Below are 25,620 nucleotides of genomic sequence, written 5' to 3'. Positions count from 1 at the left end.
ACCGGCGAATTGGTCGTATGAACTCGCGGGAAACTCACACAATCCTCAAGCCACTTCTCAAATCGTCCCATAATATCCTCCTTCTCTGTCATCGATATGCGCGAAAGCTTTCCATTAGACGTTATTTCTAGCTCTGGCGGTTTCGCGTTGCTTCCCCGAAGAACAAGCGCTACAGTTTGCTCCAAATAAAAACTCATTCTAGGCTATTTGTTTTGATTTTGACTGATTTTTATTATCGTTTTTGTTTTACAAACTTTGACAGTAACTTGACTAACAAAGTTGACAGAGAATACTTGGATTTGAACTAGCGCTAGAGTTTTTGCCTCGCGCGCGCAATAAGTTAAGGGTGGGTAGATGGAGGAGTAAAGGGAGCGAAATGAAGTGATGGAGTTTAACAAAGAACTTGTTGGTACTGGAAATAAATTAATTTACTATTTACTCTTGGACGCCAAGCTTCTTCTTGAGCGACTCGGGCATGGTTGGTGGTGGTGGTCGTGGGAGACGGAGGGCGACCTTGACACCATCGTAGATGAACCACTGGAGAGCGGTGAGGGTACCGATCATGATGATACGGGCACCAAGTCCCTTCCAGACACCCTTGGGCCCCATCTCCTTGAGGACTAGGAAAACGTTAATCAAGGGATAAGGTTTGAAATTCTTACTCTGTCCGGCAGATTTGGAAGGATCCTTGTTGATGACGGAGACGACAGAATCGGCGGGGTGGGAGACGATGGCGCAGAAGACACCAGCGATGTAACCGGCAGCGAAGGTGACCATGAGCTGCTCGGACTTGGAGCACTGAGCTCGTGGCTTGGGGACAACGTACTGGTAGAGGGCCTCGACGGTCTTTTCGAAGCAGGCGAACTTCATCATTGTGTATGGAATCTGTCGCATCCACAAAGGCTTGAGACCTCGAATGAAGGTTCCGTTGCCCTCTTCAGCGCGCATCTTGGGGAAGCACTCGCGAAGGGTGGAGGCGTAGTCGGAGGTCTGGATTCGGACCTAAACGGTGGGTAAAATCTGATGATCTTTGAGCTGCTGGTTACCTTGACAGCTTCCATAGGAGCAAGGGCAATATCGGCAAAGAACTCGGCAGAAGCGGAAGCAGCGAGGTAAAGAGATGTTCGGTAAAGGAAAGCGTTCTCTTCGCCCATGGCGTTTCCGTAGAGGTTCTTGAAGATTTCGTAGAAACCGAATTTGCAGGTTCCCTGCATGGAGTATCCGATGAAGGTGGGAGCCCATCCTCGGGCGAGGGCTTTGACACCTCCCTCAGCAACGGTGACCTAGAGAAGAAAGGTAGTTGAAAATGGAAGTAAGGAGGAAATATTACCTTGAGGCCCTTGCCGAGGGATGGGTATTTGGCAGCGTCGACCTGCATTCGGCACTTGACCAAATCCAATGGGACGACGGCGGTGTGGGTAAGACCACAAGAGAGAGCACCACCGATCATACATTTCAAGTAGTACTCGGTGGATCCGAACTCACAGCTGAATTCATATTTTATTATGTGCTTAAACCCAATTAATAATTGGCAAAGCTCATACTTAAATTGTCGGGTTAGTTATATAACTTGTATTCGAAGTGATTTTGATCCGATACCTGTATTTGGGATCAGGAACGCTTAATTTCAATGCTATGGCAAAGTTGAAACTTTGATGATTGTTACGTAAGAAATTTCAAAGATTGAACTTATCATTTCGAAATACGAAATTCGTCGAGGAATAAGAGCAATTAAAAAAATGCGGAAAAAATTCCAAAAATCCGTCCTGAGGAAAGCCACAATATTTACCTTGTAGCAGCATCAGAAACAACGGGTTTTCCGAAGGGATTCTGTTTAGCGATATCGAACAAGCTCATCTCTAGAATAAACCCAATTAACCTCGGTCGAATATTCACCTAAGAACACAAAGAAAATCATCTCTAGAACGGTAGATTTTGGAAGGAATCTCTCATTAGTTGGACACTCTGAGTCAAATATTGGTGGAGGCCGTTGGCATTCAAGCCCGTTGATTGGTGAATACCGGCTCGGTGCGGCCTACTGAAAATAGTGGTTCGGACCCAGCTATTCTCGGAACGATCCATGTCTGATAATCATGGAATCTCATTTCTAAGCTTTGTTGTCTTCCGTCGACCCTCCATGATTTTAGTTTTATTGAATAATTTATTGTCCCTAATTTTCCAAATAGCCTACATGCTTCAGGGTTTTGCTGTTTATTCAAAGGGTAGAATTCAAAAACTGACGATTTTTCTTCTGCATATGCTCTCCAATCAACAATCGAAATTGTGCCTTCGATTCATAGCTGGCTCCTTCGACAGTATCAATGGAAGTTCCGCCCTTGAAGAACTCGAACGTTGGAAGTGACTCGACCCGTTGCTGAGCAGCGATCTCTGCGGCTCAGTTCGAAAATGCTGTTTCATTATTTACAGTGACTACGGGCCAAATACAATTCATCATAAATTAAGTTCTAAAACAGCTCCTACGAGTTCCACGGCGTCTAGTTTCGCGAAGATCACATCCTCATTGAACCATTTTGCCGCTCTGGCTTGGTCTTCGAACCAAGGTTGGATGATCTTGCAGGGCTCGCATCGCTTGGCATAGTAATGGACAATCACCAGACCTGACTGAAACTTTTGGTATTCCGGAGTCAATTGGAAACGACTCAAACCTTCCTGGTTAAATTTTCAAATTGATCGAAGGTTTTTATTTTCCTGACAAGCATAGTGATCTCTATTCGTTATTAAAACTATCTCAGCAAGTAAGCTACAAAAGTCCTGCCTTCTCTTTTATGATGGCGATAAAAATGGTCTTATTTCAAACAAGCAAATTTTTAAGTCGATACGGTCTTTTCAATTTGATTTTATTTATTAAACAGAATAGTAAATAATTGTACTTTGATTTTATGAATTGATTGCACAGTAAAAAAACTGTAGATAGAAGGCAGCTCTATTGTCAGTCATGGTGACCTTGAGACGAATTTTTTCTAGGGTATTTAGGTGGTTTAGTTTCTTTTTGTGAATCTTCTGCTGGAAAACGATTGATTTGGAATTGACAATGATTCCCGGCTTAGAGGAGCTCGTTGATCTTGGCGAGGAGTTTGTCCTTGTTGGCACCTTCAAAGCGGGCGACGGAGTTGCCACCCTTGAAGAACTCGAAGGTTGGCATAGCCTGAATCTTTTGCTCGGCGGCGACGTCTTCCAGCTCGTCGACGTCGACCTTAGCGAAGATGACTTTTCCGTCGAAGGCCTTGGCTTGCTCGGCGAGCCAGGGGGCGATCATTCGGCATGGACCGCACCAGGTGGCGAAATAATCGACAACGATAAGTTGGCTCTAGAATTTTTGTCAGAAACGGGTATTTATGGGATCTATTGATATTAAAAAATAGGCCTTTCAAGAGTTACAAGCTTACCTCTCCCTTGAGGGCAACAAATTCATCCTTAGATTCGAGTTGTCTGACGGACATTTTCTTCAAATTCGGGCGCTCTCGACTTTTGACAAAAGGAAAATGAGGGGAAATTTGACTGTGACGTCCTTTTATGCACAAAGTGATTGGGCAAACATGCGCGTAGGTGAGAGACCTGAAGCTCTCTCGCACCTTCTAGAAAAAAAATCGACTCCTATTGTCGTTAATTCTGACGGCACTTGTCTTAAAGAAATGGGCACTTGTGAGAAGTGCACCGGTCATCATGTCTGAATTGCTGATGAGCGGTTTATCACTCCATTTCAGTTCTAAGTGAGGAGATTTTTTTAAAAAGGGAAATGGAACATTTATTAGATCAGTTTCAATAAGTTTCATGCGCAGAATCAAGATCTTCTTCAATGGAATTTCTAAAGTTGATATTGTCTAAGATTCTAGGCGAGCTGTTCAATTTTGCTGCTGATGCCCGCTTTATCAGCTCCTTCGATTCTTGCAACAGCGGCGCCTCCCTTGAAGAACTCAAAGGTCGGCATGCACTGAATCTTCTGCTCAGCAGCGACGTCTTCCAGTTCATCGACATCCACCTTGGCGAAGACGACTTTTCCGTCAAAGGCCTTGGCTTGCTCCTCGAGCCAGGGGGCGATCATTCGGCATGGAGGGCACCAAGTCGCGAAATAGTCCACAATGACGAGAGCATTCTTAAATTTTCTGATAGAATACGTTCCTCTTAATCAGCTTACCTCGCTCATTAGCCCTTTGAATTCCTCTTTAGATGCAATTTTTCGAACAGACATTTTTTCAGTGTGTTGACAGGACCCTGGGTGTAGGGCGGCTTGTTCGCAATTTGCGAACGCCGTTCGTAATCTTGCGAACGCCGTTCGCAACGAAAAAAATTCTTGCCGTGAGCGTGCGCTTCGCGCATTTTCTGGTAGAGAACTCATTGGCTTGGCAGGAGCAGTCTTTTTCTACCGCTGGGACACATTTTGAAAAAAGTTGTGAACGATTTTCGGCCAAAAATTTTTCGATTTTGCGAACGCCGTTCGTAATTTGCGAACGCCGTTCGCAAAATGGCCTTTGCGAACGAAGCCGCCCGCCACCCAGGACCCTTTCTCTTTTCGGAGTAAAATTGCTCAGGTAGAGAGGACGTATAAAAATACAACGGCGACTAATCTCTTTTAACGATTCCACAATGAGTGTGCCCTTGACAACACCTTTTCAGACTACTTATGAATCATAAATTATTCCCAACGAGAATGTAAATTACCCGACATGAATTTAACACTATCATCTCTTCCCGGTTAGGATTACGGTTGCGAGGAAGTAGAACAAACTCATCCCATTTCTACCAAGCCTGATCCTTCAATTTTCAAGTTTCAAATTTTCAGTCGCGCTGTTGATGATCTTCTACAATTTGATATTTTACCGCTATTATGTCTGGATTAGAGCATGTCATGTATGCATGAGTGGAGAGCAGACAGGTGAGTGCTCTTTTTCGAGAAAATGAAACTTCGGCCGATGGCTTCATTAGTGCCTCATTGCCTGGCCCGCTACTAGCCGAGCATAAAAACCGACATTGTTTGGAGTCAATTGCTAGAATTCAAAATTGCAATTTCAAAATTCAATTGCCAAAGCGTGTTTACGAAAACATCCCTTGTTCAAATGAGGGCTCGTCGACGATATCACTTGTTTGTCGTGGATTTTAGTTCAACTGGATCGATCGTTTGTCGAAAATTTCCAATTGAAGCTCGCTTATCTTATTATTCCGCTTGAAGCAAGCTGCGAACTTTGAAGCCCTGTAATTATAACTCGATCCCAGAAGTTGACCAACACTTTGAGCACTTCAAAGATGCGCTCTAGTTTGTTTGGAACATTTCCAAATTTCCGGTGGCGGAGATTTTCCATCTATACCCGGAGCGGAGCCGATCCAAGTCTTCTATTTTAGGTGGTTCGTTCCGTCCCTCGCATGTTCCATTTCTCCGCTTCCAAGTGCTCGTCTGACTGTATCTATGATACAGAATAGTGTTCAACTTGAAGATGGGTTCAATGATGAAAGGGAGGCTGTTCTCCGCGGCTTAGTGTCTTCCAGTCGCAAGTTGTTACACCAAAAGTGGCAAAAAGGCATATACAAAATTTGGGTCGTTCCTGGTCGCACCGGGGCCAGGGTGCGAGAGCCCAAGAGGGCCACATCAATAGCTCGAGCTGGACAGAGAGCGACAGAAAGAGAGAAGAGGTTCGGACGGAGTCGATCGAACCAAAGGAATTGGCGACCGGGCGTAGGTTGGCGCCCAGCGATAGGTGGCCCTCATTCTCTTCCAAGGCACTTGCTTCAGAAAGACCCTCATTCGCAAGAGCCGGAAGAACAGCTGAAGACCCGGCTGACCCGTCCTCCGTAGAAGAAGAAAAGAGCACGCCCCTCCCTTGAGGGAAAGATTTCTTACGCTAGCCCAGCCCCGGCCAATAGAAATTCGATGGAGAAACGCCTTCTGCTACTCCGGTCTTTGTATTCTGAAAATAACCACTTTTTGTATCAAGAAAACTTTAATTTGTGAATCGAAGAGATCGCTTATCAACTTTGATGAACTACAGTTCAACCCGGCTGAGACTGATTCTTATCAGAGATTCTTATCGGCCGATTTTAAGAGAATTCCGCCTGCTGGATTAGCCCACAGTATTCTTTAGTTATTTTAATGATTTTTAAATATAATTATTTGTTACTAAATAACGCTGTTATATTTAATTTATGATATTTAATAGCAATAGACGAATATTGAGTATTTTCTTTTATAATGTTTTATTCGTAACTGTATTATCGTGAAGAATATTAATGAATCATCACATGACCATTAAAAGCCCTTATCAAGCGTATTCTTATCTGTTTTCGATTTTGAATTTACCCCGAAGCCAAATTTGCACAGGGCAAAAGAGTTCACTGTAGTGCAATGTTGCCCCCGCGCTACAGGCTCTGTAGTTGATTTGTATTCAAATTCAATTCCATATGCAGAATATAGATCCATTACGTGAATGTTGCGAATAATAGGCTTGGAATTTTCCCGCGAGAACGGCACTAAGTAGGTGATAATTGGTTTACCGTGCGGACCTTCCTGAACCGAGTAACAGTAAATACAGTAGCGGAGACAGTAACTGAGCGCATGTACTTGCGTGCGATTTCACACGGGTTATGAATTTGCGCTCTTTACTTTTTCACACGTATCACGTTTTCGAGAAGCATCCAGCTCCGTTCTTCCAAATTTTAGCGACTTTTTTGCGTTTTTACAAGAGAATCGACTTTTTACGAGATATGATATTTACTGACATGTTCCTCTTCAGACTTTGAATTTCGTAAGCTTTGTGAAATTCAAGCAGAATCAAACAGAACTATATTTGAAATCCGTTTTATAATAAAACCATTCGAATAATTGGAAATTACCTTACCGATTTTGCTTTTCGAATTCGAGAATTAAGAATTTGTTGAGGATTTAATTCTCCAGTGCTCTTGTAGTTACACACTTTTTGTATAAGCACGGCGTTTTTTGGGATGGGGATTTTCCGTTTTCCCTATTCTGAATAAATACCGCCGCGATAAACAAAAGAGAGAATTCATTAAAAAGTATATTCTCCAATTTTGATCGAGTCACTCAAAACCGCCCTGCTCAATAATTACATTTATTGCTTCATTTCCGCTAGTGTCTTTTTAATTGCGCCTGCCTCGCTAAACTCGCTATAACTCGTATCATGACCTAAATAATTGATCGAACTCCGCTTTTATTTGAAACACGGAGAAAATATGTTTTGGCTGTACAATGCCAGCTCTATACAAGTTGTAGTGTCACAATCTCGCTGTTGGATTCTCGCCAAGAGCGCGTCGCTTAAAATAGAGGAAGGCCTCGTATTGTCAGATACTAGTGTTAGTGCGGAATGCACTCGCTTAGGGTCATCACACGAAGCTGTGAGATTGGCTGCTAGACGGAAAACTTACTTGAATATTTCTTAGTTTTGGGAGATAGAGTCTAGCGCAGTAAGTTAAAACAACGGTATAAACCGGTCGAACTACAGTCTTTAGTTCTCGTCCTTGCTTTCAGAAGAGGACTAGTATTTCGTCTGTGAGACCCGAGCCGTGTGATAATAGTGCATCATGTAACCTGTCGGGACAGGTGTAAGCTCCATTGTGTGTGCAAATCTTCGAAATAGAAATCGCTCCAAGCGCGACTACACACTATCAATGCATTAATTTACCCAGTCGAGGGAGATTGAGAGAACTGTTTCTGAAAGAACACTTGGCCCTTTTTTGCGATGATCGATCAAAATCTAAAATTAAAAATTATTCCCCTTGAGCACTTATCAATCATCGGCTCACGTAGCTTGGATTTGTGTTTATGGAGAATATGGGTGTGCCGAGTCGACACAATTGTCCCCCAGGAATAGGGCGGCGTCCGAAATCGATCTCAGACAATTTATTACTTGCCATACTCGCTCCTTTGCAATTAACTGAGGCCGAGAGAATGTCTTCTGTATTTTGATTTTTTTGTTCATTCAGTTTTAACAAGAGAAAAATGCTACCTTTATGTGACTTATTGATTCAAATATCATTTCGGTACTGTTAATGACCTTATTTGTCTGATTTTAGTCGATTTTAATGCGAAAACTAATCAAATCCTCCATTTTTAGACTGGACTTGGGGTGTACGTGAAAAGTTTTTTACATGCCAATGGAGTTCCCTCAAGATATGGGCTCAGATTGGCGCAAAGAATCGACCAGTTCCTCGGCCTCGAACGGATCTGGCAATGACAGCAGACCTAATAAACACAACCCTGAGTATCCTAAGGGGCAAAGCCGCACAATCTACCTCCCTGCTGAGCGCACCGGCGCTGTCATCGGCAAAAATGGCCGAATGAAACATCTTATCAAGGTCAGTACACAACTTCAAAGCGCTTTCAATCCATAATCGATCAAAAAAAGAAAAGTCTTTTAAGACAAGTCGATAACAGCCAATCTTTTCAGGAAGTTTGCAATGTTTGGATGTCGATCAAGTCAGAACCATTCGAGCACGATGTGACGAAGCGGGTCTGCGTGATCCGAGGTCCAACTGTTGACAACCTCGACCATGCCGAATCGCTCATCAAGGAGCTTCTGCGCGAGCGCGAAACCACTGAGAAATCCATAGCTTTGAATACCAGCGACGATGTCGGCCGTGTCATCGGATCCGGGTGAGTATTCCCTCAACGCTATCGCCCTAATTTGGTTTAACATTTAGTGGCTCGAACATCCAAGTCATCAAGGACAAGACAGGCGCCTTCGTCTACGTAGACAAGGAAAACGTCCCGGCTCAGTACGCTGGCAAATGTATCATTCGCGGAAACTCAGTGCAGGTATGCCTCCGCCTTCAGAAATCTGGTCTTAATCGATCTGCAGGTTCAAGCCGCGGAGAAGCGAGTCCTGGAGCTATTAGCTCGCCGGGATAATCTCCTTGAGCAAGTTGGTCTTCACAGGAACATGCAGCAAGCACCGCAAGCAAGTTTGCCCATTCACAAGCCGACTGGCTCGGCTCATAATTACAATGAGACAATCGGAAACAACTCGGGCTACAGTGGGATGAAACCGGACCACAATGGAAACTATTTTGACAGCGCGTAAGTACCCTTGCTGAGCTCTGAGAATATATCGCTTACTTTATGGCTGTAGTAAAACAAATGATGACACGAAAATCGGCGTTTGGAACTCATCCAGCCCTGACACTACTTGGAACTCTCGGGAAACCGAGCGCGAACTTGTAAAACAAAGCAAGAAACGCATCCAGGACAACATCCTTATCCCGCTCAATGCCGTCGGAATGGTTATTGGAAAGAAGGGCAAGAATATCAAGATTATTCGTAAGTTGGACTTCATTTCTTCTTTCATAAGCCACGACTTCAGAGGAGACATCCGGTGCTAATGTCTACATCGACAAAGAATACACTGGCCACACAGACTCCAATGCCCTATGCGTCATTTGCGGCAAGTCCGAGCAAGTCGAAATCGCAAAAGAGATGATCTACGAAAAGCTCAACCAATACAACACGTCCAATTCCTTCCCTATCCTCGACCCGCAAGGTTCTATCATCGGCACGCCGCCAAGTGACGCACGCTCCGACGGTAGCAGCGGCTTGAACTACCACTCGCCACTTAGCAGAAGCTTCAATAGGTACTAAGTGACGCCCAGACAGTGTTTTGATAGGACTGTTTAAGTATTTCTCCACCAAGTTCCAACCAGACTCAGTTTGCATTTCCTCCGCCTACGCCCAGCTCCTCGGCCGCCTTCTATCAGCCCGCTTCGCCGTCCACTCCTCTGCATCATCATTCTACTCCATCTCCACAACACCTCTCTCCACTCAAGCCCCAGCATCTTCATCCCCACCAACAGCACCACCAACATCATCATCCGCAGGCTCCTCATCAGCAAGCGCCAGCGATGCAGCCCCACGGCCGCAGCACTATCACCAACAGCAACAACCAGATCATCAAAGTTATAACCAACCAAACACCAACTTCCACAATGCTGCTAATAATCACTTTGACAACCAAAACCATGTTTTCAACAATCTTCAGGAAGGGTTTTCGCCAACGCAGACTGTCTTTTAATTTAATGAGTAACGATTTTAATGCGTCGCCGAAACCCGTGTCAGAATAATCAACGACCTAGACAACTGCAACTTCAGCAACCCTCACCAACGCACCAGCAACAACGAAGCTACCCGAACCAAGAATCTCTTTCTCCCCGTTATCAGAACCATGCTGCCATCATGAATTCCCACCCGAACATGGCAATGTCGAACGCAATGCCGCAACCACCACCTCCGATCAAGACGCCCGAAGAGCCCCACTCGCCCGACGAGCTGGGACTCAACAAATTGAGTTTAAACATTCTAGACAACAACAACGACTCTTCAAATTCGAGCTGGCTCGATTCAGACGCATTTATCAAAACAGACATGTTTCTTCCACCGCCGACTAGGGGACACCAACTCTTTGATATGGACACCAAGGAATGGATCATCAAATAATTATCCTATAAATTCCGTCAATTATTTAATGGCGTTGAGACTGCTTTAATGAAGACAATTTGTTGATTCCTCGAAAAGCACAACTTCATGAACTTCACCAGTATCTAGATATCAAACTAAAGGTGTACCCTGACATACTGAAAAGTTCAGCATGTGCTCCAGACTTCCCCTCCCCTCGAGCTCATACTTTCTCCATTTAAAGTCATTCATTTAGTTCTTTATCTTATAACTATTATTATTATATTATTATTGATACTACCTAATCTTTTCAACAACCATCTTTATTCGTCTTTATAGCGCCACTAGTGGCTCTTCGTGAGAAATAGCTTCGAATCAAATGCGCGGCCCAAGCTAAACCAAAAAGAATTTAAACATTGCCAATACCCATAGTCTATATATGTCTCAACCTCAACCAAAAATCTAATTTTTCCGACTATCAGATTTTTGGACAAAATGCATAAAATCACTCTACGCTGTATATCCTAGACTCTGGTACCTACACTCGGAGTTTATTCAGGCCTAATAATATACAAATATATATAGGTGCAGTTTCCATAATTTTTCTCGTCTTTACAATTTCCCATTTACCTTCAGATTGCTTCAACATAACCACCCGGTTCCCAAGCCGCGTGAAAGTTCATTTTTCCCCTTTTCTTGCTTTATCGGTAAGCAAGCCGTTACAAACCGCCTTTGTGTATAGTTTGGTGTGGTTCCTGAAATTTCAATATATTTTATCAATATCTAAAAACTTCGAAAACACAAAAATCTACAAAAACAAAAAACCAAAAAATCATAATTTGCCTACTACGTATTATCTTCAACTAAAGGTGCTCTTATTAGCTACTTTCAAGTTCCGTTCTGCCGTGGCTTCACCCACGTGACACACCTTTCCCGAGCGGAATTCAAAATTCCTGACGCTCAAAAAATGATCCATCCGAGGGCTTTCAAGACAACATTTCATTGATTTTTCCCTTTAAAATTCTAATTACTCTCAGTTCAAACTCACAGAAAACACGAAACAAACCGGGCCCGACCGGTCAGCTCATCCAAAAAAATGAAAATGAAACAATAATGAATCGATATATGCCTTTCAAAAATGCCCCATAAAAATTTCTTCTTCACGAAAAATCAACCAAACAAGTCTGAAAACATTTTTACTAAAAATAACCTTATAATCTTAGCATTTCCTCCGCGGCACTACTCGTTTTGTAGCGAACCTCCTCCCGCCTAGAAAATTACCCAAATCTTTTCTCATCCTACTCACTACTCAAAAAAGTTCCAAAAACAAAGTTTTGCTGCTGCTCTCTAGCGGACCTCGCAATTACAGTACAGTACAGTGCCCGGAGAACCTCCTTCACGACTCTATTTAAACAAAATATATGCTCGGCTTTGCCCAGATCCTAATTTTTGCATCAATCCCTTCACGAGATTGCGCTTTTCCGAGAAAAGCAACATCCCTGGAAAGTGATCTTCAAGATCAAAACCAATCAACATTGAACTTGGTTCTTCTGGGGGGCATTCCCCACAATCGCTTTTTTCCTAGCTTCATTTTTCCACATATTATTCTTTGATATTTATATACACCAAAGTTTTCCTATTTCAGTACTTTCATCTTTCAAAGCAACTACCCTAGCAAACTTTTCTTCTCGTCAGTCGAGTCACTGATCAACCTTTTTTATTTAATATTACTTCATAATTGGCACTATTTCTGTGAATTCAGTATTCTTCTAAAACCCGCAACGCAACTTCCTTCACATAGATGTTCTATACTATCCACTGATTTACTCTCTCTCCTCTCTGAATGAAAAAGAAAATCCGACTGAATCCAAAAACTGAGACATCGTTTTCTGTACTCCCAAGCTACAGGCAAGCTAGCGCATTTGATTCGACGCCATTTCGCGATCCTCCCTTCTTTTTTCTCATGATTTTTATTTCGATTTTATTATTAAACTGTTTCCTACTTCCAGCGCGCTTAAAATCTAATAAGCTTTCAAAAGTTCTCACTCGGTCGCGCGAGTCTATATATCTAAAAAACAGCAAAAATATATCTTAGGGCCCAAATTTTTTCATTCTTCAAGCAAGATTACTCTCTGTCTATCCGCATTGACTCCTTGCCTTGCGCCAAAGGTTGCTCCGCCCTTCCTGTCCTTTTATTATTTTACTCATTAGTCCTTGCTGTTGTGTCCAATGCATTGTTCCTTCAGTAAGACAAATACCTGGACATTTTCAATGTCAGTGAGATTCTACAGCGAGCTTTCTTCGTGCGCTCGGGTTCTATCAAGCAATCATCAAGCGCCTCATTCACTTTTTCATTTCTAAGCTGCGTTGATGCGCGATAGAATCCGGACCTACAACGATCGCTGGCTGTTCTCACTGGAATAGGAAATGCCAGCGTTTAGGGCCCAGCCTACGGCTCACGGTAGCTCTTCTATCAGATTGAACCTAAAAGCCCGTACTGTCGCACAGTGACTCGAGTCGATACTCGACCACTCACCGTCTTCTGGCTTATTTCTTCCTATTTTGTGTGTTTGCTCTTTCCATATTTTCAAAAATAAATTTCTGTTTGAAAACGCGCCCGCATTATGTGACTCTTTAATATGCAGGATTCCAACAGAAGGATTTAGGGTGGTGAAAATAGTGTTGAATATAGATAAGCACTTATTTAAATTTGCATTGGCTCAGACTCCTTCTCAGTTTAGTCCCCACTTTTATCGAAAATTGACGAAATGTTCGACGCATCGCAGGTTCCCTCAGGTCTTCAGCCGCATAGAGACAGACCGATTCCTGAGGTTGAATACGCTGATTCAAGATTTCGAGAGTTCACAGCACCGCCAAAGATAGAGCCTCCCCACCGAATGTAGTCAAACCAAGTTGCATTGAAAATGCTCGTCGCTCTTTTCAAGGCGTAGAAATCGCAAATTTGGCTGGACAATTCTATCGATAGTCTTCGGTCTCATCATCACAGCGCATATTTATTCGATAGGCGCCTGTCGACGAAAGTCAATGAACAATATCTTGAATTTCAAATCAAGAAACGCGGACTGCAAAGCGCATGAAAATAAAACTTTTGAGGGTTCTACTGATTACTGAAAATTCAAAATAAACTTCGTTAAAATCAATTTTCAAGTTGTGTTTCTTTCAAGAATGTCGTTTCAGTGGCAATTTGTGGCTGCAATTCTTTATGTCGAGCTGGGAATAACGCTTTTGCTCTGCTTGCGGCCGATTTCTTCAAAGTGGTGGAGCTCTCTCTTCAAATCGGGAATCGCGAAGAAAATCTCCAGCAATGGGTTTGTTTTTGGGTTTTCTGTTGATAACTGAAGCTGTAGATCGACCCTTTTCTACATGCTTGCCTCCATCCTTGGTCTTTTCTGCGTCGATGCCTGGCGAGAGATGCAAAAATACATAGAACGGGAAGAGCAGGCAAAAGCAGAAGCGACTGTTAATCCAGACACTTTGAACCATATTCTTATGTGGAAATTCCGCTCCCAGCGAAATCTGTACATCAGGTGGAGTTATTTTAAATTTGGCTGATAATAAGATGAATTCAAAGTGGATTCTCACTCTTTCTGTGGATTGTTATTCAACGATTGGCGTCATTACTGAAGGACAAAGCAACTGCTAAGGCCGAGGCCTCAGCTGCAAAATCTCAGGCGGAATCTGCCTCTCGAACCGCGGAGCTTCTTCTTGACCAGAATAAAGAGAAGGAAGAGAAAGGTGGGCCAAGGAATTAGTGCATTTTACTCATTCCGTTGATAGGTGCTGACGAGGTCGAGCAAGAGCTCAAAGATAAGGTCAAGGAAATGGAGAAGAAACTGGCGTCTGCCCAAAAAGAGCTCGGGGAAGCCAATAAAGAACTGAACCAAAAAGACGTAAAGAAATAAGTCTCCAAACTGCTTCTTAATTTATCATTTAGAAAGAAATTGAAGCCATGAAGTCTCAGGCAGAGGGACTCACCCGAGAGTACGATCGAGTTTGTGAAGAGCTTCAGGAATGATTTTCATTGCCGAACTAGTTTATTTTCCGTCGAATAGATGTAAATCTTTGAAAGGCGAAAGACTCCGGGAACAAAAAAGACGAATAACTTCTATTGGAGCAACGAAATTCAAAAACTACTCGTTGCAGCCTTCAATTAACACGACCTTTATTTTTAACCATCCGTTTTTAGTTTTAGCGGGACTCTATTTATCTTTCTAATCATTTCTTCATCTCTTACACCGAATTCAAGTTCAATGGAAAAATACATGTCATGGATACTTTTTCAATTTCGGTCTCCAAATACGCTTTTTAGAATGAGTACGTAGTTTCAGATGGATCGCTCGCTAGCCCGATGGCTTGGATGCCTTTTTGTTGTGGCCATTATCACAAATTTTACGCTCTTTTCTGGTAAAAATTCATCTACATGAGTCGTTTTCTCAACGAAAACATTCAGAACTTTTTGATGATCGAAATCGCTTCCACTCAAGCCTCTTCCAAAGTTCTCTCTCGGATCTGGAATCAAAAATTGAAGAACTTAATGAACGGAATAGTCTTATCAAAGGTCAAGTGTCTGGAATTTATGACAAACTGAAGGTTTTTGCTGAAGAAAAAGCTAATAGACATGCTCGGCCTCCAAGAACGGATCTCAAAGAGGACAGTAAGAAAGATGATGTTCTTATCCCGATCCTCGTCATAGGAAGGGCCGATCATTTCCTTGACGATTTAAGGGATCTCTTTCTTTAATTCTATTACTAGCATATTAGCTAGAGGTTAATGATCGACCCTCGATAAAGCATGCAATCGTGTAACAGTCAACAGAGCACTTGATTCAATTCTAATTGCAAGAAAACACCTTGAAGCTTCATCACATCCGATTATTATATCGCAAGACTGCGGCCACGCGGGCACAAAAGAAGTCATCGAAAGATACACGCGTGAAAATGACCACATCAGTGCAATATACCAGCCGGATTTGTCCGACTTTCCTGATGTAAAAAGAAACATGCAAGGCTACTTCAAATTGAGGTACTATTTGGTTTTCGTTTTCTACCCTAATCAAGTCTGTTTTAAGCCGCCACTACAAATTCGCTCTTTCAAATATCTTCAAAAAGTTTCCTGGCGCTCTTGGGACAATCATCGTCGAGGATGATCTTCTAGTTTCTCACGATTTTATCGATTTCTTCCGAAAATTCTCTCCGTTGCTAAATGACCCCAATGAAAACCTCTTCTGCCTTTCGACATGGAATGATAATGGAAAAGACGATCAAATTGAGCAAAATCCAGCTCTAGTCTATAGAACCGACTTTTTGGAGGTCTCGGTTGGATGCTCTCCAAAAGGTACGTATATCGTTTGAATTTCATTTTGACTAATTTTATAGATTTGGGATGAAGAGTTCGCGTCAACCTGGCCAACTGCATTCTGGGACGACTGGGTTAGAAATGTCGAGCAACGAAAAGGCCGTCAGTGCATTCACCCAGAAGTACCACGAACTTCGACGTTTGGAAAAGTTGGTGTCTCGAACGGTCAGTTCTTTGACCAGTACTTGGGGAAAATCCACGAGTTCCATGGCGACTTCAATTGGAATCAATTCGATTTGAATTCCATCAAACGAAGACAGTATGATGAGCAGTTCTTACGAAAAGTTGAAAATGTCCCCGTTGCCTCAGTTTCAGGTAAAGAAAGTTAGATGGGCTCCGCTAACGAAGATTCAGATTTTGAGATGCTACAAGTTCCAGAAGTAAAATTGATTTACGAAACAAAGAAAGAATTTGAAAATATTGCCAGAAAAATTAGCGTTATGCAGGACTTCAAGGCCGGTGTTCCTCGAATGGGTTACTACGGGGTGGTCACTGCGCTTTATAAGAACAAAAGAGGTAGGATATTTTCGGATCATAGTTATTTAAACGAGATTAGTGTACATTTCACCTCCGAATCCTCGAACTTGGGAATACCACACTGACTGGTAGACAAGAACCTGTTGTTACAAATGTAGAAAAAGCCAAAATCCCGTAGAGATCATCTATTTTCTGTTTTTATTCACTGTTACCTTTATTTATTCAACCCGCGGAAACAGTACGTTTCCGTTCCTCTATCTCTCTAGCATTTTTACCCCTTTACGATGTGCAATAAATCTTGCTGCTATTAATTTGAGTTGACATGTTCTTCTGAATACTGCATTTTGTGTGTGTTTTCAAAAATGCAAAGTGGCAGAGGCAAAATATATGCAGACAGTCTTTGTTTACCCGATAAACAATCAAAAGATTTTATTATCGAGAAACTTGTCGTTTCGAGTCTGCATAAATTGATTTTATCCCAGACACACAGTATTGAATTCTTTTTTGAACCTGAATAAAAAATACTAGCCCGTATCCCTCGACAGTTTATTTATTGAAAAGTGGTCAGTTTGGCTTTTCATGTCGCCGCCGCGCAGGACACAGTTTGAGCAATAACTCCCCACCACGGCAAATTAAATCCTTTTCCCCCAGAGACTATTCGTGCAGTTACCTTTCCTCTCTACAAATTGTTACTTTTTCTACAGAGACGTTTGTTTTCAAGTTGAAATTATAAAGGAGAATTCTTTTTATGGTCAGAGGTAATTAGATAGATGTCTCAGTGTCAAGTCTAATAAAGCGAGTTTCTATTTATTTAGTGAGAGAATATTTAATTTCGATTCTTAGGATAACTTCGAAACCTTTGCTGAGTAAGTAATTATTGACTATCTCTTTTTGTATAATGTACCCTTGCTAATCGATACCGACGCGCAGTAGCCACACAAATCCTTCCCACACCAAAAATAGAATCCGATAAATGCAGCTGGGCAAGCAGGGATTTTACTTATTTATACATTCGAGATGAATTATTCGTAGGATAAGCCTTTTGGGACGTTTTTCAACTCTGGAGCATATGCACCGATTTGAGGATGTGTTTTGTCCGCCCGTGAGGTTGAACTTATTCTTTTTAAGAGCGAGAGAAAGATTGAGAAATGGGAAGAAGTCATCAATTGATTGTCGGGATTGTCCTCGTTTTTAGGAAAGGTTTGAAATCAAGGAAGAAAATAGAATTTCAACGACGAATATTTTTCAATACCTTTGTGAAAGTATCATGGTCGCCAATGTTTCTGCGGCTCAATTAATGAAGAAGTTTGTTGGCTACACCTTCAGTCCTGTATTTTTCACAGCGTTTTCAACGCTCTTCCTTATTTTGTGTTTCCCTGGGTACGCATTATCAGGTAATAAAGCACGCAATTAGCATTTAAACTTATCAACTCAACAATAGTCGTTCTTCAAAACAAATTCAAGTCACAACCGTTGACATTTGGCCTCTCATCTCCGTTCTCGTTATTTGGCCCTGGAGTGCGAGTATGTTCTTTGAAGCCTATTCTCACGAAGGTTCTTCCTCTGACATTTATCTATCTCGTCACCAACTACCTCTATGCGCGGTCCCTTATCAATCTCAGCAATACCACCGTCTCGGCTATTATGGCATCCGAAATTATGTTTGTATATCTTCTTTCTCTTTTATTACTCGTAAGTACAGAACTGGGGAGCCTGCGGATTAATTCTGTCGTACGCGAAAGAGGATGCTTTCATTATTTACTTCAGTCTTCTGAATAAAGATAAATAATAAATAATGTTTTCATCAAAGATCAAAAGATTGAACTTTTCCGAAAATGGCAATTTTCCTCTGAGGTCCCTAGGGAAATGTTTGAAAAAGGAATTTATGCAGAATAAAAATTAAATTTTCAGGGAGTGAAGAATGAAGGTGTCGCCTCGAATGTGCGTCAATTACTAGCTTCCTTGTTCGCTTTTGGAGGCGTTTTGTGTCTTACGCTTACTTCTAATTGTGACGAGCCTGAAGCAGAGAGTAGAACTAATGCAACGGTCACAGGTGAGATCCGAAGAAATTTTAGTTCCATCGACATTTTTCAAGAAAATACATGTGTCGGATTCGCCGATCAGATCAATTTCTTCATTCCAGTACTTTTCGCAGCATTTGGTGCCGCTGCGTACAAAATTACTTTTAAAAAGCTCCTTGGAACAATTTCAAGCGGCCAAGTCTCCCTTTTCCTGACACTAATTGGACTGTTTTCTGTTCTTATTTCCTTCCCAGCCGTCTGTTACGTGTTTATAACCGACATAGAAAAGTTTCCAAAGGACACAGAAACTTGGACTTTTCTTATTGCCTCGGTAAGAGAATTGATGAGAGATAATGGAACGAAGAAGATAACGTCTATATTCAGTCGACATGTGGACTCTTCTTCAATTGGCTTGTCAATTATGGCGTGTCTGTGACCTTTCCCCTCCTAATCGCCATCGGCTACAGTCTCCCAGTTCCCGCTAATGCAGTTATCGACCGATTCCTCTGGGGGTACTGACTCTTGCAATTTAAAGCCGCGCCGGTAAACTAATAAAATTATTTTAGAACACGTTCAGCACGCAGCAACTTCTTGGAATTGGATTATCGTTCGCCGCAATGATCCTCATCGTCATTCCACTCCCGCTAAATGAAGAGAAAAGCGAAAGCAAGAAATTGCCGAGCAGTTACTCTAGCTCGCCAAGTGATTATGAAAAGGCTGAGACTCTGCCTTTCAACTCCTAGGCTAGGAGTCCTAGCTCGTCAAACAAATTTGTATATTTTGAGTTTTCAGCGATTTCAACTATCATTGTGAACACTCTTCTGCTTGATTTCTTCAGCGTTTCTGCTCGTTACTCGATGACAGTAATTCTATTTAATTTAAATTTAAAGATTCTTTGATTTATTGCTTTAAGAATGGTGCCGAAACCGGCGTCTTCGCCACGGCCGGCGAGTTTTTGCTATGATGTTAACAAGTAAGAAAGCTCGCTTGATTCGGGATCTCACACCAACTTTAGGCTTACTCGGGACTTAACAATCGACGATTTCTCGGACATGGATCTCTCCGAAATAACGCGCGATGATTACACAAGTTCGATGGAGTCGCTTGTTTCTCTTCGGTCGAAGTAAGCTGCTTCTTGTATGTTTATTCTGACAACAAGTTCAGTAAACCGATAGGACTTCTTCCTCAGCGCCGTGCTCCTCTCTCCCGTTCTCAAAGTCTCCGCGATGCCAAACAAGCTCCTCCTAAAAAGTGCCTCTCCCTTTCCGACGCGTACGACAGACCGGCCGAACAATCCAGAGTCAATCATTCTCGCCTTTCTGAAGGCAAATATTATCGTAGTCAATTTGTTGTCGTATGAAGTTTTGAATTGTATGTTCCGTAGCTTCAAATATCCTGTAGTAACTTTGATTTTAGACAAGAAGCCAATCACGAAAGCTTCGTTCAAAGAATTATGTGGATGGGGAGTATTCAGGCCCTTAGAGGTAGATGCTGCTGTTCTCAAAGGAAAGGTTTGTGCTTGAAAACTCGCTCTCATAATTGATTCATTGAAGGTTGTTGTTCCAACCCACATCGCTTCATTTGGACTCTCTGCGAAGGTGAAGGGCCAACTACCCGTCAGCATTGGCGAGCCACTGGTGATCAAGCCCTCAGAAAATATTAATGATGAATGGTACGTCGCATAATCGTTGATTTCGATTTTTATTTATTTTTCAAATTAACAGAAATGTGTGATTGTGAAACCAGCGTAATCAGATGGTCAAAACGCACATCTTGTCAAATGATTACCATTGGTTTATGACAATAGGGAGAAAGTAAGCCAGAGAATAAATGATGATATTGGGTTTTGCACCACAGCATGCTCATTTTTGGGGCTTTTCATTGATTTACTTGCAACCGAGGTTGTTGACGTTGAGCTCCTGGGTACCCTTCTTGTTCATCCACTTGTTGTCAACACAGAAGAACTTCTTAGGAGTGTTGTTGTTTCTCTTAGAATAGGGTCGGCCAAAAAAATTTTTTGATCTCCAATTCTTTTGAAACCAGTTTCAGTGGATTCGCGGTGCTCAAAACCTTTATAAACCAAAAATTGCTGAGATCCGATGTTCAGGTCTCATTCAAGGGCATTTTTTCCAAAAATTGGGACTTGAATTTGACATACTTGCTTAAAAATTAAATTCACTATATATTCAAGGCAAATGATATATTTGGTGGAAGAATATGATAGAGAAGGGTTCAAATTATACAGGTAGTTAACAGAAAAGAGATTGAGTACTCATATACCATTTTTATGGAAGGGTGTTTTGTGCCAATTACCCTTATATATGGTTAACTCAGGTATTCATTCATTCATAAATCAATAAAAAGATGTTTCAATCCCAAATTTTTGCTCATAAGTTAGATTAAACACTAAGGAATAACTTTGCTCTTTCCGAATGCTTATATGAGTTGGGGAATTTTTTTTAATAATTTTTAAATAAAACTACTGGATATTTACGAGAACTTAAAAATGAAGAAAAAAGTCTTATAAGAGGACAAAAAAGGCTCAAATTCTTATCTATATGTTTGAACGATGATAAGAAATTATTAACTGAGTATTGTGTGGATATTATGAGTGATATTCATGAGAGTCTATTATCAGAGGATCTGTTGGTCTCTATCTGTATCATTAAGAGGTCTTGAATGACCTTCAGCACTATGAATGTAGTTTCTAGTCGTTCAAATTACACAAAATGTCTTTTTGAATTATGCTAACATCATCAGAAGTCCTGCTACTGATACCTATGATCTGTAAGGTAATGTCTGTATTAGAAACGCTTAGTCAATGACTCCGAAAATTGCATACATTCATTAACAGGGCTAAAGATGCCCAAAATGTCTTTTGGATAATCGTCAAAGTATCAGAAGTCCTCTAACTGATACCTATCATCTGTAAGTCAGTGTCTGTATTAGATAGGCTCAGTCAATGACTTCCGAAATTGCATACAGTCATAAACAGGGCTAAAGATGCCCAAAATGTCTTTTGCATAATCCTCAAAGTATCAGATGTCCTCTAACTGATACCTATCATCTGTTAGTCAGTGTCTGTATAAGAAAGGCTTAGTCAATGACTTCCGAAATTGCATACAGTCATAAACAGGGCTAACGATGCCCAAAATGTCTTTTGCATAATCCTCAAAGTATCAGATGTCCTCTAACTGATACCTATCATCTGTAAGTCAGTGTCTGTAATAGAGAGGCTTAGTCAATGACTCCGAAAATTGCATACAGTCATAAACAGGGCTAAAGATGCCCAAAATGTCTATTTGAATAATCCTCAAAGTATCAGAAGTCTTTCAACTGATACCTATTGTCTGTAAGTCAGTGTTTGTATTAGAAAGGCTTAGTCAATGACTTCCGAAATTGCATACAGTCATAAACAGGGCTAACGATGCCCAAAATGTCTTTTGCATAATCCTCAAAGTATCAGATGTCCTCTAACTGATACCTATCATCTGTAAGTCAGTGTCTGTAATAGAGAGGCTTAGTCAATGACTCCGAAAATTGCATTCAGTCATGAACAGGGCTTAAGATGCCCAAAATGTCTATTTGAATAATCCTCAAAGTATCAGAAGTCTTTCAACTGATACCTATTGTCTGTAAGTCAGTGTTTGTATTAGAAAGGCTTAGTCAATGACTTCTGAAATTGCATACAGTCATTAACAAAGTTCAAGATGCACAAAATGTCTTTTTGAAAAATTCTCAAAGTATTAAGAGTCCTCTAATGTTTCTCACTGGGGGCACGCCAATAAAACCGAGGATGGCGCGCCCGAATTGCGAATTTCGGTTGGCGGTTGAAAAAGACTCAAATTTGGAGAAATAATAATCATAAGTTTGAGTTTGGACCGTTTTACTATCCTAGATGCAAGCTTAGACCAGCTAAACTTCATATTATTTGACTAAAAGTAGCGTAAAACAGTTTAACTCGCACTAGATTATCATTAAAATAGAATAAACTCGTAAAAGAAGCGTTCGGCCATCACTTATTCCTAACCATTCACCCAGAGGCCGTAGCAAATGCTAACAATGACAAGAGAAGGCTTCACTAATTGGATACGGTTAGGCCTCCGGGTCGGCTTGGCCCCTACCTACCTGAATCCAAGAAACGGGGCTTGGCCCTTACTTACCTGAATCCAAGAAACGGGGCTGGCCTCCCCTCCGGGTCGGCTTGGCCCCTTACCTAACTGAATCCAAGAAACGGGCTGGCCTCCCCTTCGGGTCGGCTTGGCTCCTTACCTCCCTGAATCCAAGAAACGGGGCCGGCCTCCTCTCCGGGTTGGCTTGGCCCCTTACCTAACTGAATCAAAGGAACGGGGCTGGCCTCTCCTTCGGGTCGGCTTGGCCCCTTACCTGATTGAATTAAGGAGACGGGGCTTGCCTCCCTCCGGGTCGGCTTGGCCCCTTACCTACCTGAATCAAGAAACGGGGCCGGCCTCCCTCCGGGTCGGCTTGGCCCCTTACCTAACTGAATCCAAGAAACGGGGCTGGCCTCCCCTTCGGGTCGGCTTGGTTCCTTACCTACCTAAATCAAGAAACGGGGCTGGCCTCTCCTTCGGGTCGGCTTGGCCCCTTACCTGACTGAATTAAGGAGACGGGGCTTGCCTCCCCTCCCGGTCGGCTTAGCCCCTTACCTAACTGTAGAAAATAAACGGGGCTAGCCTCCCCTCGGGTCGGCTTGGCCCCTTACCTGATTGAATTAAGGAGACGGGGCTTGCCTCCTCTCCGGGTCGGCTTGGCCCCTTACCTGAATCCAAGAAGCAGGGGCCGGCCTCCCCTCCGGGTCGGCTTGGCCCCTTACCTAACTGAATCCAAGACGGGGCTGGCCTCCCCTTCGGGTCGGCTTGGTTCCTTACCTACCTCCAAGAAACGGGGCTGGCCTCTCCTTCGGGTCGGCTTGGCCCCTTACCTGACTGAATTAAGGAGACGGGGCTTGCCTCCCTCCGGGTCGGCTTGGCCCCTTACCTAACTGAATCCAAGAAACGGGGCTGGCCTCCCCTTCGGGTCGGCTTGGCCCCTTACCTGACTGAATTAAGGAGACGGGGCTTGCCTTCCCTTTTGGTCGGCTTTGTTCCGTATCTGACTTAATTCAAGAGACGAGGCTCGCCTCCCCGTCGGGTCGTTTTCGCGCCTTACTTTACTGAATTCAAGAGAGGGCCGATGTCCGCTTCGAGTTTTGATGATTCGAGATTGAGCCGTTGGTGCACTCTTCGCCCGCACTTTTTGAACTGTTTATTTCTAGACTTTCTCAGAGTGATTGCGTGACTGGTGCTCCCTTTGCCCGCTCTTTAGGGGTGCACTATCTGCGCAACCCACTGTACCTTACTGAATTTTAGAGACGGGCTTATTCGCCTCAAGTCATCCAGGAGTTGGTCTTTCACCCGGGTTCCCTCGGAAGGTTTACGGCAGATAGTGAACGAAAGTGGTTTAATGTGGCAGTTTTCGGCCAAGCAAGGCTATTTATATATTTTTTTGATATTGGTCTTCAACCAGTTGGTCTTCTAGTAAGGGGTCCTCCGGAGGTCCTCCGGCAGAAAGTGACCGAAATTGGTCAAATGTGGCAGTATGTGGCCATCCAAAGCAATTTAATTTTTTCTATTATTGGTCCTCCAGCAGTTTGTCTTCCAGTAAGGGTCTTCCGGAAGGTCCTCCGGCAATAAGTGGCCAAACTTGACCGAAGTCGGCAATCACTTGCCAATCAAGGCTTGATATTTGGCGTAGCCAAAAATTCGATATTTAGAAACGTCCAAGATTCACGTTTTAAGTGACGAAAATCGCGATTTTCAAAAAATTCTAAAAAATTTCCAACTCGCACAGACAAATGGTTAGTACCATTCGAATCGTCTCGTTCTCCTCTTTCTAACAAGGTATAATTCGTAATTGAAACACGAGATCGATTTTTTGGCCGACCCTATCTTAGAATCAACACATCGAGCTAAAAGCGTAAAATGAAATTCGAGTAGATAATAAATTGACTTACCCTTGCATCGCTTGGTTCGATGGGGGTTCTTCGCCTTGCCGTTTCGAGATTTGCACTCGATAGTCAAACCGTTGGCGAGAGGGTTGTCAGCGAGCTTGACTTTTCCGCACTGTCGGGGGCCTTTCTCTTCATCCTTGATCTTGCCTCTTGGGGAGAGGGTAGATTGAGCCATGGCGACAGCGAGGAAAAAGTTAAAAAGCTTCATGTTTATTGTTTTCGTTTGATGCTGTTGGAGAGGTCGTTCGTTACTTTTATGGAGGAATCGTGTCTCGCTAGATAAGATTAAACAGCTGCGAGAGCAGCGCCGCTGTTGATAAAAATTTAGAAATGAAAACAAGCTTGTTATGCTGAATTGCTAACAATAATATCGAATTCATCCTAATTTATGCCACTTTAGGGTGATGGGGACTTCATTGCGAACGGGAAAGAAAGGTGTTCTGCCAGGCCTGTATGCCAGGGTTCAAAATCACCTCACCTAAAGGTGCACCTTGTTCAATTTAGGTGAGGTGCAAATTGTCACCTCACCCACCTCACCTAAAAATTTTCAGATTTAAGTTTTAGGTGCACCTAAAAGGTGCACCTTTTTTGAAATCATCACCTCACCCACCTCACCTAAACTTTTGAGATTTGGGCCTTTTCTAGGTGCACCTAAAGGTGCACCTTTTGTGATCATCACCTCACCTCACCTCACCTAGGAATGTTTTGATTTTAGGTGCACCTTTTTCTCGGTGAGTTGTTTTAAAGTTTGAAATTCAAACTTGGCTGTTGATTTCGAGTCCTTTCGGTAACACCCGGCATTTTTTACTGGGCAACCCGCAGATTCTTCAACGGGGTACTCGCGCGGAGAGTTTTTTCACGGGCTACCCGCGCTACTAGTTTTCTCCTTTCCGCCGAGTAGCTCGCGATTACCCGCAACCCTTTTTCTCGGGGCAACCAGACGAGCGAATTTTTCTTCTTTCTAGAAACTTTCGCGAGTGGCTCGCGATTATCCTTTACCCATTTACTCAATCTACTCGCACGGGTCTCCGCGCGAGTAACCCGTAGAAAAGTCTGCGGATTACCCGGAAGAAATTTGCGAGTAATTTCAGAGGAATCGAAGTCAGGAGCAGCCCCTTAAAAATCCGTGCCCACACTTGACCAATTATCACCTAAATTTCACCCACCTCACCTAAAAACTTCCAAAATCCGTCTTTTAGGTGCACCTAAAGGTGCACCCTTTTTCGGAATATCACCTCACCCACCTCACCTTAAACTTTTCAAAAATTGTCTTTTTAGGTGCACCTAAAAGGTGCACCTTTTCCAATCTATCACCTCACCCACCT

At 42.6% G+C, this 25,620-nt stretch overlaps 8 protein-coding genes and 1 pseudogene across 10 annotated transcripts in view; 4 read left to right on the top strand and 5 right to left on the bottom strand.

The window, feature by feature from the left end:
* The window catches only part of LOC145705400 (uncharacterized), an 85,259-nt gene extending 74,806 nt beyond the window's left edge, over positions 1–10,453 (top strand). The window contains exons 2-9 of the mRNA XM_081782864.1: positions 8,082–8,322; positions 8,415–8,620; positions 8,668–8,782; positions 8,826–9,043; positions 9,096–9,283; positions 9,327–9,594; positions 9,639–10,022; positions 10,093–10,453. Of these exons, the coding sequence (XP_081638990.1) occupies positions 8,116–8,322; positions 8,415–8,620; positions 8,668–8,782; positions 8,826–9,043; positions 9,096–9,283; positions 9,327–9,594; positions 9,639–10,022; positions 10,093–10,453 (1,947 nt within the window). The 5' untranslated portion in view covers positions 8,082–8,115. The remainder of the gene's footprint in view (positions 1–8,081; positions 8,323–8,414; positions 8,621–8,667; positions 8,783–8,825; positions 9,044–9,095; positions 9,284–9,326; positions 9,595–9,638; positions 10,023–10,092) is intronic.
* Positions 1–25,620, bottom strand: part of LOC145703919 (fumarate hydratase, mitochondrial-like) — a 48,296-nt gene that overhangs the window by 22,017 nt on the left and 659 nt on the right. The gene's annotated exons all lie outside the window — the stretch shown is intronic.
* Positions 216–15,404, bottom strand: LOC145703942 (solute carrier family 25 member 3 pseudogene; annotated as a pseudogene). Its single transcript, XR_014134398.1, has 2 exons — positions 15,393–15,404; positions 216–612 (listed from the first exon to the last, which is right to left on the bottom strand). The product of XR_014134398.1 is annotated as a solute carrier family 25 member 3 pseudogene (transcript).
* On the bottom strand, positions 2,848–3,556 carry LOC145703014 (thioredoxin-like). Its single transcript, XM_081780320.1, has 2 exons — positions 3,408–3,556; positions 2,848–3,328 (listed from the first exon to the last, which is right to left on the bottom strand). The coding sequence occupies exons 1-2, from the start codon at positions 3,459–3,461 to the stop codon at positions 3,065–3,067; spliced, it is 318 nt and encodes a 105-aa protein (XP_081636446.1). The 5' UTR covers positions 3,462–3,556; the 3' UTR covers positions 2,848–3,064.
* LOC145703819 (thioredoxin 1-like) lies at positions 3,747–4,716 on the bottom strand. The gene is made up of 2 exons (XM_081781213.1): positions 4,157–4,716; positions 3,747–4,114 (listed from the first exon to the last, which is right to left on the bottom strand). Exons 1-2 carry the CDS (start codon positions 4,355–4,357, stop codon positions 3,851–3,853), a joined length of 465 nt encoding a protein of 154 aa, XP_081637339.1. The 5' UTR covers positions 4,358–4,716; the 3' UTR covers positions 3,747–3,850.
* Positions 15,432–16,575, top strand: LOC145701955 (alpha-1,3-mannosyl-glycoprotein 2-beta-N-acetylglucosaminyltransferase-like). Its single transcript, XM_081779167.1, has 5 exons — positions 15,432–15,454; positions 15,501–15,747; positions 15,808–16,102; positions 16,142–16,303; positions 16,344–16,575. The coding sequence occupies exons 1-5, from the start codon at positions 15,432–15,434 to the stop codon at positions 16,394–16,396; spliced, it is 780 nt and encodes a 259-aa protein (XP_081635293.1). The 3' UTR covers positions 16,397–16,575.
* On the top strand, positions 17,529–18,804 carry LOC145704170 (solute carrier family 35 member F3-like). Its single transcript, XM_081781611.1, has 5 exons — positions 17,529–17,658; positions 17,706–17,956; positions 18,176–18,317; positions 18,360–18,616; positions 18,670–18,804. Exons 1-5 carry the CDS (start codon positions 17,532–17,534, stop codon positions 18,802–18,804), a joined length of 912 nt encoding a protein of 303 aa, XP_081637737.1. The 5' UTR covers positions 17,529–17,531.
* LOC145703604 (uncharacterized) lies at positions 19,185–19,958 on the top strand. The gene is made up of 5 exons (XM_081780986.1): positions 19,185–19,258; positions 19,301–19,408; positions 19,450–19,656; positions 19,702–19,796; positions 19,839–19,958. Exons 1-3 carry the CDS (start codon positions 19,200–19,202, stop codon positions 19,643–19,645), a joined length of 363 nt encoding a protein of 120 aa, XP_081637112.1. The 5' UTR covers positions 19,185–19,199; the 3' UTR covers positions 19,646–19,656; positions 19,702–19,796; positions 19,839–19,958.
* Positions 24,129–24,543, bottom strand: LOC145704498 (uncharacterized). Its single transcript, XM_081781950.1, has 2 exons — positions 24,299–24,543; positions 24,129–24,253 (listed from the first exon to the last, which is right to left on the bottom strand). Exons 1-2 carry the CDS (start codon positions 24,501–24,503, stop codon positions 24,144–24,146), a joined length of 315 nt encoding a protein of 104 aa, XP_081638076.1. The 5' UTR covers positions 24,504–24,543; the 3' UTR covers positions 24,129–24,143.

Source organism: Oikopleura dioica, chromosome PAR (genome assembly GCF_907165135.1).
Source record: "Oikopleura dioica chromosome PAR, OKI2018_I68_1.0, whole genome shotgun sequence".
NCBI lineage: Eukaryota > Metazoa > Chordata > Appendicularia > Copelata > Oikopleuridae > Oikopleura > Oikopleura dioica.
Note: the sequence above shows the minus strand (reverse complement) of the source record. Positions and strands in the feature narration are given on the sequence as shown.